Here is a 12,448-nt window from a genome sequence, read left to right as displayed (position 1 = left end):
ACTTCTGCAAAATCGTGTTATACAAAGAGCTCGTTTTGCCTAAAATAGCGTGCTTGGGACTAAACATCAACTTCAGCACTGCCAAAGATAGGAATGAAAACACTACTTTTAGATTCCCTAATCCATTTTTCTTTGGCAATCTAAGCCAAGGAGGGTGCCAAAATACATGGCAGATTTATACGCCTCTGAATTTATTAGCTGCACTTGCAAAGAAGTTTTACAGTCTCAGAAAACTTTTGTTATCTGATAGGAGATAAACTATTGCCCCTAATTGAAATCAACGGAAATTTTGCCATTTCAGGCATAGCTTTGCTTGTCTAAGTGGTCTGATTCAACATATGGGGTGAGCAAACTATTCAAGACATAACTGCACAATGCCTATCATGAATAGAGTGAAGAAGCCGTCTCTGGAATAGCCCTGGCATTTGGAGTGAAAAATGATAAGGAAACACATTGTTAGCCAGAAACTGCAGGCTGGCGCAGACTGTTTCTTGCTGTGTCCCAGGACTTTGTCAGTATCAGTAATTCATCTTTGCTTCTGTTTCTTTCAGGGCCCTCCTGGTCCAAAAGGCGAGAAGGTGAGTTGATGTATGGGTGACACTTACAAGGTGAATGGAAAGCCCTCCCAGCATGAACTAAAGAGACCGTTTGTATTGACGCAGTGTAATGTTAGATTATGTAAGAGAGCTGGGTAGCACACAGATGCTGTGTTAAACCTATCATCTCATCTTTCCACTTTGCAGGGAGATCAAGGTGATCAGGGCCCTCGGGTAAGCATCTTAAAAAAAATGTTACACTTCCCCTTCGCTGAGTAGGCAATTAGTCTTTAGTGCAAAACTAAATTAAACACACTGTCTGAGCTAATTATGCTTATTAGCTGCATTTACCCTGCATGTTGAAGTAAGTGTCTGCAGGACGGTAATACTGAACATGACCAGATAGTGTCTGGGAAGATTTGAGTGACAATAGTAAGTAATGCATTAAAATACACAATTTCCATTATGGGCGGAAGCAGGTTTCACAGTGATTTTGCTCTGCTGTATAAAAGCTGGCTTTCCTAACCAAACCTTTCAGTTTCCCCAGCAATGTTTTCACGCCTTGCATGGGCTCCCACAATGCAGAGGGCCGATGGGTTTCTAATAAATGTACTTCTACTTTTACATTTCATGTAAAATGTATCTAGTAGTTAGTGAATTATAAACAAATATAACGTATGCATGTATTAGCTCTTTTTCCTGACTTGTATGTATTTAGTATTTTTAATAATAACAATATTATCACCTCGTAAATACATCCAGACAGTTAGACAGAACATGGTTTAGTTGTGGAAATATAAAGGTTCTTTTAATTTTTAAATATCATGCTTATTTTAACGGAGAAATAGAGGAATACAGGGGTGAAAGTTCAGGTAGATTGGCTGTGCCAGTTCATTCTTCTTTACATCTGTGCTTCATTAGAAAACATTTGGTTACATTGTTCTGATGGTATAGTGACTCTCTTCGGTTACACATTTATAAATTTTTCCATAACAGCATGTTCCATGGATTTTTTTTTTCTGTCAACTATGTTAAGTATTTTGAATTTGCAATTTTATTTTATTCTACTATTTTCTTTCATTTTATTTTATTTTTGTATTATTATTATTTTACTTTTTGCCATCACTAAGATTATCTAAAGTCACAACATGCTTTTATAGCTGAATTTGGTGTTGGTGCTACCAGTGTTGTATTACCTACAGGGTTCAATTAGGTGTCCTGTTATGCTTGGTGATATGAGTGCACATTATAAAGACAGAGGCCTATTAGTGAACAGCTTTAAATATTATTTCAGTTGAAGCTCAAAAAGAAGAATTGGGAAACTATTTAAAGAAATACAAAGGAAGTAGAGAGGAACAATGTGAGGAACATGTTTTATCTAGGCTAACTAATACACAGACTGAAGGTTCTAAAGAATGTGAAAATTTCCTTTTAACTTCTAAGCAAATTTAGTATCTCTCAGAAGCCATACTGGGCTGTATATTTTGGCTGGTTCTGTGCTACAGAACCTCATGGAGAACATGAGGAGGGAGGGCAGAGGAGGAGAGTGGAGCAGTGCCTGTGGCTTAGGAGGGGATGCTCCGTCCAGAAAGCATAAGTCAGAGGTCTGTGCATAGGTGCTTGCACTAAGTGACCTTGCATTCAGAAGAACTGGTGTTTGGTTCAGAACAGGAGAGCAAATTTGACGGAGGTATCAGAGAGGGATACAGTAACAAATAAATATGGAAAAGCAATGTTGTAAAGAGTATTACATAGCTGAGGATAAGAATCTGGAATTATGAGCGTTGGGGAAGTTTCCAGGGAAACACCCAGAGGTCTGAATACAGAAAACCAAATGAAGTGGTATCAACACAAGGGAATGATGGTGCTGTTTTTTCTCATAGTGGCATAAAATGGGAGCGCAGGACGGTTTTGGAGGTGCTTAGAGACATGGTGTAGTGGTGGTTTTGGTAGTATCAGGTTTATGGGTGGACTCGATGATCTTAAAGGTCTTTTCCAACCTATATGATTCTGTGATTCTGTGAAAGTAAAGGTGCCAGAGCCTCCACTGGTCCAGAAATCTTGGCAAAATGTTGGAGAGATGTAAGAGCTAGAAAGTGATTAAGCACGTGTGGCTTTCAGTCCCCGGGCTTGGAAGTGTTGGCAATACCCAATAAGAAGATGCAAGTTTGTTCAGTGCTACCTTGTAGGTGGAGTATCTGTGACACAGAGACTGTCGTGTCCCACTTTGCCAAGACATAGCCCCTATACTGGAAGGCAGTAGAGTCCTCACTGGACCGTACAAATCATGGTTATGGCTACTTTGTGGTTTTGGTAAATCAAGTGCAGCTAAAAAGCAAAAAATATCCAACCTAAAGAATTCACGTTTAAGGACATCACAAAGTTACATCTGCAGCAGCAGCTGGCAGCTGAGACTGAACTCTATATCTGAATATAGAAAAGGAATTGAATAAGGTCAGCAGTAGAGAGGAAGAGGTGGTGAATAGCACCTTGTGGGCTAGCTGAACCTTCACTGATTGTTTAGTCAATGCATATTGTAGTAACGTACCTCTTTTCGAGTATATGGGTATCATTTAGGTAATTTGCCCAGTCTTGTTGGTTTTCCCTTTATCTTTTTTGAAGTGCATCTGAATGTGTTCTGTAGCAGCTCCTCCTTTTTTGCCTTGTGTATTTCACAAGTAATAAGTACTACGAAGCCTCTGACCAATTTATGCTTCATGGTACAGCAGTTATCTCTTCTGATGGCTGTCTTCAGGGTGAATCTGCTCAACTTGCTGTGCCAGGGGATTTACAATATGATTAATGGAAATTATATGTGTAAGCCAGTCATGCACCAAATGAAACTAAACCCATTTAAACCTGGTTGGTTACCTTTGCACACAGTTTTCCATCACTCCCTATGTAAAACAAATGGTTTTGAAGACAGTACCATACAGTATTATTTTGGAGAAATATTGTACCTGAAAGTGACTGTGGGATGACATCAACATTTGGATTTGACAAGTTTGCAGACAGACTGGATATAATATCAAAAAGTGATGGACATTTTAAACCTAATTCATCTTTTACAGATAAGGAGCCTGAAGCTTCTTTGTTTTTATATTTTTAAATATTGGTTTGAAACTAGGAGCCTGAAGTTTCTTTGTTTTTATATTTTTAAATATTGGTTTGAAACTAGGCAGCCTGAAGTTTCTTTGTTTTTATATTTTTAAATATTGGTTTGAAACTAGCATTTAGCTTAGCAAAGATTTTTATTGTTCCCAGTCATTTTTATGACTGAAATTTCAAAATGACCCTTATTCTTTATAAAAGCTGCTTTCTTTCCTCCAGGCATTTTCATCAGTAAAAGAAACCAAAATAAAATGTAAAGACTGTCCAGGTCAAGATGAGACCTTAAACTTTTAAAATCCTGCTGAAATGAAAAGAAAAATATTTGTGAAACGAGAAATTGTTGCTTTCTGTCCCCACCCAAGTTTTCACCTTGGGCCTTGAGATTTTTGAGAGATCCTTCTTTCTGAAATAATTTCAAAACTGTAAAAACAGTAATCAGTTATCTCGAAACTTCACAGTCACTGGACATGTTGAGTATATACTGAACTGCTTTGAAGTTCAGGTTTTCTTGAAAATATCTTCAATAAATTAATACATTAGTAGGAACCCGACCCTGCAAATACTGCCCAGAAGTCAGGCACTTGTATTTTTAGAATAATGGGTCTGGGTTTTTTTGTCCTTTTTTAAAGTATCTGAGGGGTTTTCTTAAGTATTCAGCAGTAATCTGCTGATCAGTCTCTTCCATCATACAGAGATGGTATAAGGGCTCTAGTTCATAAAGCCATGTGGCTTGATCTACTTATGCCCATACTGCCTGTAGAAAATGTGAGCCAAAACAACATTCCAGTAGTGTGAGTGATGCTGAAATTCATGCCCTGAATGTGAGTTTGAGCAGCACGTTAATATAGCTTTTGGTCACGTGAGACCACAGACAAGGTAGTGGTGGATGCATTCAAAAGTCCTGATCTTATTTGAAGGAATTTTTTGATCTCTTTACATATTTTTATATCAGATCTCTACTCATTACTCTAAAGTTCTGGTAGACTAAGCATTTAGGTCAAATGCAGAACTAGCTTTCTGCAATACCAGTGTAAGAAACAGTAATGTTAGTAAATCTTTTGGATGCTTTTCTTTTTGCAGAGGACATGGCTTCATGACATGTCCATGGAGATTTGCATTACTGTACTGAGCCATGACAAAATTAAAAATGATGGCTTTTACCCTGTGGACTATTAGAATAAATGCTTATGTCAGTCCACTGCTCGGTTCCAGTTGCTCAGCTCTACCCCAGTTTAAAAAAAGCCTTTGAAGATTTCATAATGGTAGGATTGCAAAGGATATATTGTCCAAGTAGAGAATGTACCCTGATTAATGGAAATAGATCTTCAGAGGTGAATGCTTGGGAATGGAACAGCTAGTACTGAGTGTCTTAATCAGTCCGTTCTCATCCTTCTGTAAATGACATAATAAATATCTTCTGTCCTTTAGTTCAGATACATGAGAGATTCCTTGTTTATCAGGTCTACAAATCATCAGCTAGCAGCTACCTTTAAATTGGTTTTGGTCTAGGTACAATGAGAAACCACCCAGAAGCCATACTTAAGTATTTCCATAAAATTATTTTCTCCTTTTGGTATGTTTAAGTAAAGTTTCCTAGCAGCTGGGTCTGCACAGAACCGATAACATCTCTAAAATATCTTCAGCAGAAGAGATTAAGTTCTAGAAAAGAAAGGTACTCAGAAGTTTATTTTACTGTGTTAACCTTTATTGACTTGAAGATTTAAAAGATTCCTTGTGTATGGTTAAAACAGTTAGGTTCGGGTACTGATGTAATGTTCTTTCCTACTTAACCCTTTCCCCTTCCCTGTTTACTTTTAATACATTTGCTACTTATTTGCTGCCCACTAGAGAGAAATCATTGTTTTACGATAGAAATTTTGCAGTTTCTACTCTTCTGTGATGGCAAACTATTTAAAAACTATCTAATATTGACAGAAATTGTCCTGGAAGCAGTCTATTTACTGAAATAACTAAATACAAATACGTGTGTATATATAGATATAAGCTATCTTTTTAAACTGAAGTATTGCTTCACTTGTGACATTATAGACACAACTTTTATAAACTGTCCCGTATTAAAGGGAAATTAAAGATATCCAAGCAATACATTTTGACCTGATTTTTTTTTTTAAGAAAATTTTTAAAAGTCTGGTTTTAATATGTCTGTATTATTATTAGTTAATATGTTTCTAAGGAATGTATATTAAATATTTTGGGCCTTCTCCTGCTCCTACTGACAATAAATGGAAAACACCTATATTCATGTCATTAGAATCAGTACCTCATTCATAAATCAGAAAATACTAGTTACTGAGTGATGATTAAACTATGATCATTAACTTTTCACCCTCTTTTAAAGCTACCATATTTTGTATTATGTTTCATTCAAAGGTTGGCACATTTTTTTTGAGAAAGGAACAGATTTGCTTCATGAAATAGATAGTAGTATATAAATTAATCTGTGCTCTTGGCTTCACCAAAAGCAAGACTCCATTTTTTGGAGGCATTGCTAACTGTAGCAAATGTAGGTAAATCAGTGATGTAATAAGACGCTTTGTTCCCAAACAGTGCATGCTGCTGATTTTTATCCTCATTCAACATCTTGTCAAAGCAAAAATATATAGTATTATAGTCAGGGTATTATGTTAATTAAATATATTTTTACATAATTTAAACATATTCTGTTACTTTCTTCCAGGACTGTCCTTGATGATGTTTGATTATATCCTACTAAAGTTTCTCTTAGTTTCTTCTATAAATATGGCTCATGAAGTTTATCTGCCTTAATAGAAGGACTGTGTGGCTTTCATTAGCATAAATTAGCATTGTCCCCAGCTTTTTCTTTTCTGATTAAATACTCTTTGGTTTCATTTATATGAATAAGCTATCAAAAGCTGTGGCAGCGGTGGTGATATAGTGATGGTATTCCCTTAAGTGATATTTTTATGTGTGTATAAAAGCGTATTTTCTGGTTTACTACGTGTTACTTCAAACACATAGTACAAATACAGTACTGCTTTAAATTCACGCTTTGCCAGTATGCCTACCCACATAGTCGTTTCTTCTGTTATTAATCGTCCTGTGTAAGGAAAATGATAGTTCAGGTTATAAACTATATCTAACCACTGTTTCAAACTATACTCTTAGTGTGCCACAATAAGAAGGCTAAAAAACCATTCATGATTCCTTCTGTTAGCATAGCTTTCACCAAAGCAGCATCGTTGAGAGTATTGCCGGATGGCTGGTTTAATGCCAATTTGTCTGTGAGAATTTAATTTAACGTCTGAGACTTTGTTTCCTTATCTGCCAAAAGGCAACAGGGGTATTTACCTGCTCCATTCCTGGGACTAACTATCTGTTCTGCTTCACTAGTATTAGGCTGTTGTGGCTCCCATGTTTTCCATTAAGCTAAACCAAGGGTAACAGGTTGGAGCAAGGTAACTCGGAGCTCTGTAACTAGAAGAGGTTAGGAAAGAACTCGGATCGTGCTGGCTGCCAACTTTGTCTGAAGCATTGGGACACTCCGACTTGAGATGTGCCTCCCTTCAGAGTTCACAGGAGCGTCCTTTTGGCTTTGGATGACTCTCCAGGGCCAAGATATGCCTTTGATGTTTGGCTCCTGAGGTTCCCCTGGGGAATGCAGAACAGCTGTGACACTCTAGAGAGTGCCACATACCTGCTCCCAAGACAAGGATGTTGTCATTCCTGTCTTAAGAACTAGGCAGTGCATGTCTTCACTCACCACCAGTTGGTTTGCATCCTTGCCCCTTTTTAGTAATGCCAGAGGAATGGTGAGGAAGGAAGTCTCTGTACATCCTGTTCCTTTTTCTACAGCCCTGCCCCGTGACTGAGAAAACATCATGTAGTTGTTTTGTCTCAAACTGCAGCTGTCCCACAAAAGTGCTGCAATACTGAACGCTTGAGTTAGAGCAATTTGATCGAAACCAACTTTTAAAAAATATTTCATCCCGTCCTAAGTGCCTTGAACCACTTACCTGCTTCGCATAACTGCAGTGGTTATACAATTTGAAGAGAAACATAAGCCAGGACAGAAGATTTTTGCTGTGAGAACCGACTTGGTTTTGGAGAGGACCAACTCATCTTGAAGTTAACTGGATGCCTACCACCAGTTTCAGTGAGAGCAGTAGGTTTGCCTTCAGCAAGGATATTTTGTGATCACTCATCAGAACTCGTAACGGAGTTGTGTGGAAAAGATATTCGCCTCACTGAAAATTCATCTAATACTAGGACCAAAATAGAGAAATTTTGTTCATTTTGAGTGTAGTGTCAGGTAGAGTTCACTGTGAAAGTACAGAGGTCATTATAGAAACTAACACTTTTATAATGATCCTTTTTTGCTAGTTCTTAAACATTACATTTTTATTATTTTAATACAAAGTCTGAATTGTTACATAATGTATTCAAATTAAAACTCTCTGCCGAATGATTGCCTAAGTGAAAGAAATTTCTGGATCCTTGTCTTGTTGTGGTGCACTGTTTTAGTTAGCAGATTTGATGATGGAGAAAGCAGCAGTTATGATAAAAGGGATTATATAAAAGAGCTCCTGCTGAGAGTCCATGGCACCGTGCAGGGTGATACCGAACACTGTATTCCCCAGGGCAGGTACAATAATTAGCTGCAGGACTGGCACTCGGTCCGAAGGATTAATTAGAACTGGAGGTGGTGTTGGGGGAAGGTAAAGCAGCCATAAAGAGTGTCAGGATCACTCTGGCCCGAAGCCTGTGTGATTTGATGTGAAATAGCAGCAGCTGGCTGTAACCTTAGGAAGTGCAAGTGAACAGCAGGTGGTAATTCCTGTCTCGTTTACCATGTCTTCACAGGAACATGTAAACTTGTGCAGCTTGGGTTAATGGCAGGTCAGAAGGAAAATCCTAAGGAGGACTGCGACATTTACTATACTAAGCAAATGCAATACTCAAAATGGAGTGTACGCAGCATAGTGTAAAACCAGCAATGCTGTTGCTTAATGTTATTATACTTGCCATATGACAAGGTTATGATGACCTTATAATATTGACCTCATGTAGACCAATGCACAAATCTGAGTGTATTGTGAAAAATCTAGGGCTGCTAGTAGGAATTACATCTCTGAAGGCTGTGATGGATGTAACAGGAGAACTATTTCATCTAAGTAAAAAAATCAGACAGAGGGAACGATATGATGTTCCGGCATCCTTCGGTTTTCTCAGTAGCCATTGTATGGGGACGAGTAGACTTTACGTACGTTTCCAGGTAGGTAAGCAGGGCGCTGCATTATGCAGTCACATGCCTGTTAGCCTCCACCAAACATCATGTTTTGCTTGGCATTTGGGCAAAAATTGCAGTGAGGCATGCAACAAATGTGCTAATTTAGAAATTGTAACCAGCTAGCATTTCAGGGTGAGCTTGAGTTGCTGTCAGCAGAGGAATTTAGTGGGCCAGTGGTCACTGTTGATCACTGTAGTGTTTTGTATTCTGCGAGGGCCTCCCAGGGTGTAGAACAAGAGCCCTTCCTATGTGCAGTTCAAGAATCAAACCAAATAAAGAGAAAATTGAGTAACTTTGAATCCATCGTTGAGAACAGCTTTAGATAGAGAAAAAATAAAACAGATCTAGGGGATATTTGTGGCTATATTTATAGCAGAGTGACAGGAAAGGAAGAGAACTCATTTTGTGGGAAGGATAGCTCTTTTTATGCCTTTTTAGAAGCTCATTGTGTGCCAACATTATCTTTCATGGATGCCAGAAGATGCAATGCCTCCTAAAGCCTCCCACGCATGCGAAAACTATGCACCCATTATAGTTTCTTTGTTGGGTTCCATTTAATATTCCTGTGTTTCTGGCTCTCTCCAAATATGCATGTTACATATGGGGAGATGGTCCAGGTCCAAGCTGGCATTGCATGTCTCTGACCATTAGGTCTGAGATTATGCCTGCTTTGGGCAAAGGAAAGAAAGCTTTGTCCTACTTGGGAACAAGCTGAAAGAAGTTACTAAGCCACTGATGGAAGAATGGGGTTGTCCCCTTTTCTCATGTGTTGTTTATATAGGCAGAAGACTGCAGTACTGATAGCTACTCTTAAACTTGTCTGTATAGTGTTGGGAAGCATTGAGAATGCTGGGGCTGGACGGTGAAGTGCCCTATGTAAATGTTTTTGTGTGGAGCTACACAAAACTTTCAAAATTCTTTCATTTATTCTCAAGGAAAAAAAAAAAAGTCTTTCCTGGCAAACCAGTATATTTTCCAATTAAACTCCGTTCTTAAATAATTCTCAGCTCTCCTTTGTGATCAAGATGAAATAAATCAAAACTCATATGAGTTTTGAGTTTCCACTTTTTAAAATGTCAAATTGCAAATATGCTACATTTAGAGGTAACTGAACATTACTGTGCTGTAATCCTAAAGGCTGATGAGTAAAAATGAAGTTGTTAAAAGATTTTCTGTTTATCTTTTTTTTAATAAATTAGATTTCAAGTTTATTGCTTGCTACTCAGATTTTAGTTCTTTTGTAGGTTTCTTGTTTGTACTCATTTCCATTACATGGATATTGTAGTTTTATCTAGAAGAGGAATGGACCATATGCACAGCAGGGCTAATGAGTCACAGATGTAAAGATTCTGGCACGTTACCATCTAATAACTTGTTTAACTTATATTCCATAATAAGATAAATGCAAATTTGATACATCTGTTTTCTAAATGATGTATCATTCCAGTCTTAGCAGTGTCTCAGGAGTGAGTTTCTTTAAATGTTTGGAGTTCTAGCCTTTTTTGGTTTTGTTTTCTTTTTATTTGTTTCTCAAGAGGAGATTTCAGGTCACCGAGCAATGCAGTTAGCCACACCACAGTTTGTCAGAACGAAGTGGGAAGGCTGGTAAAACTCCCACTGGCTTTATGGGATCCACTTACAGGGTCTCGGCTTCCTCGTCTCATGGGTGTGTATCAGGAATTAAGCTGCCGAATGCAACTCAAAGGTGCTAGTGAAGGAAACATGCATCAGAAAGTTACTCTGCCTTCTTTTGTAAAGACCAGCGTGGTCTTTGTGATCCGGAGGATCTCTGATGCGATTGCATGTGGAGATGAATAGAGCAAATATTTGCCACGTCAAAAGAATCTGCTGCGGCCGAGAGACCGGGCAGGCTGCTGTTGCCTGTTGGCGCTTTCCACCAGGCCACCTGGGCTGCACGGGGCTTGTGCACTACAGCGGTGTGGGTTGCCCCGGCAGAGCCTTCATGCAGGACTTCTTGGAAGCCACCTTGTCTGGCAGCCAGAGCCAGGCGCAGCCTTCCCTTTTGGAGGTGCCAAGCTGCAACCCTGCAGCCGTAGGCTCCAGGCCTCGCAGAGGGGCTGTGCCACCAGCTCCGCCTCGCAGAGGTGGCATGTGTGCGTGCAGGGAGCTTAGAGCTACCAGACTGTATTTTATTCTGTGTTCCTCAGCCTGATGTCTCTGCCCCGTTGATCAGGCCTCTGCTTCAGACAGTGTGCTATGCTAAAGGCAAGGAGAGGACTTGGGGATTTATTTCTTTATGAGTTCAGTGCTCAACTGTATAAGGTTTCAGCTTTATCAGAAGGTCTAATTCGCACCCTACAAGGCAGCACAAGAAAGGTGTTGAACTGAGAGCCACATTCACCCCTTGAATTGTCACAGCAGGCCACGATTACCACACTTCTTTTTTGTACCGGTACAGTACAAGTTCTGCACACATTGATAGAGTAGGATATGAGAAACCATATGCAGTATACAGCGCTTGGGGGGGGTGGGGGGGTGGAATTTTGCCCTGGATATGAAAATGCTGCTATGTATGTCTTGAAAACGTTGACCTTGGCCATTCCAGACTACCCAAGATCTAGCAGTAGATTGTTGTTCAGTGTTTATACTTGTGTATGTACTACCAGTTTATGTGCTGAATGTCATATGTTAAACAGAACATGAGGAGCAGGATGTTAATTATACAAAGCGTTTCAAAATCCACCGTCACTGCTGTCAAGTTCCGCAGCAATCCTGAGCCAAAGCTTTCTCTGTAGCTCTCTCGAAGTGCTGTAGCACGTTTTAATTGAAAATGGCACAGTCATCTGCCAGCTGATAGTCTAACAACTGTCAAATGATCATAACAATTTATTGTAATTTTAAGGCAAGTCACCTCTGTGGGACTGGCTCTTCTAAAATCTCTTGATATGCTTGTTGTAAAATAACAACCTGCATCTGCAGCGTAGTGCAAACCTAACTCTGTTTCCCATATGACAGAGAGGCTGTTTCCTGTCAGTAGGCAACGTGGGGTATACTAAACATAGTGTTCGTTCCGTTTGTCTGTTAGTAAATTGTCTCTGTGATGTTTGTGTTGTGCTGTTTTGGTACCATGTTGTGCTGTGTCCCTAGGGTCTGCCAGGCTTCCCCACAGTCGCTGCTCTGCACAGTAATCAGATCCTCACCGTCAAGGTTTGTGGCTGACACGTACCTGTTCAGTCAGGTCTCTCTGTATCAGCATAAAAGTGCACATGAAAAATTGTTTTCACCATGGGATACCAATGACTCCTTATGGTGGACCTAAGACAACCCTCAGCGCCTTTGCATTGGTATAAGTACTCCTGATGCAGAGCATGGGATCAAATCTATAACTGTGTACGGTGTTGCCCCCGGCAGCACCCACATTCTGTGTGATCTTGGTCAGTATTTTATTTTCAGATGAGAATTGTCTGTAGCTCTGCTTCCCTGAGGCATGCAGGAGTGTGGAAAATGTCAGTGAACTCTATACTGGTTACATATAGAGTCAGCCATTTGTGTTAGATATCACAGGTTTAAT

General features: G+C 39.3%; 1 protein-coding gene across 1 annotated transcript in view; it reads left to right on the top strand.

The window, feature by feature from the left end:
• COL25A1 (collagen type XXV alpha 1 chain) overlaps positions 1 to 12,448 on the top strand; it is a 330,679-nt gene that overhangs the window by 224,579 nt on the left and 93,652 nt on the right. Inside the window, exons 6-8 of the mRNA XM_075500712.1 lie at positions 552 to 578; positions 744 to 770; positions 12,025 to 12,084. Coding sequence (XP_075356827.1) covers positions 552 to 578; positions 744 to 770; positions 12,025 to 12,084 — 114 coding nt within the window. The remainder of the gene's footprint in view (positions 1 to 551; positions 579 to 743; positions 771 to 12,024; positions 12,085 to 12,448) is intronic.

Source organism: Mycteria americana, chromosome 4 (assembly GCF_035582795.1).
Source record: "Mycteria americana isolate JAX WOST 10 ecotype Jacksonville Zoo and Gardens chromosome 4, USCA_MyAme_1.0, whole genome shotgun sequence".
NCBI classification, from domain to species: Eukaryota; Metazoa; Chordata; class Aves; order Ciconiiformes; family Ciconiidae; genus Mycteria; species Mycteria americana.
The sequence above is the reverse complement of the archived record's forward strand: the minus strand, read 5'-3'. Positions and strand labels throughout refer to the sequence as shown.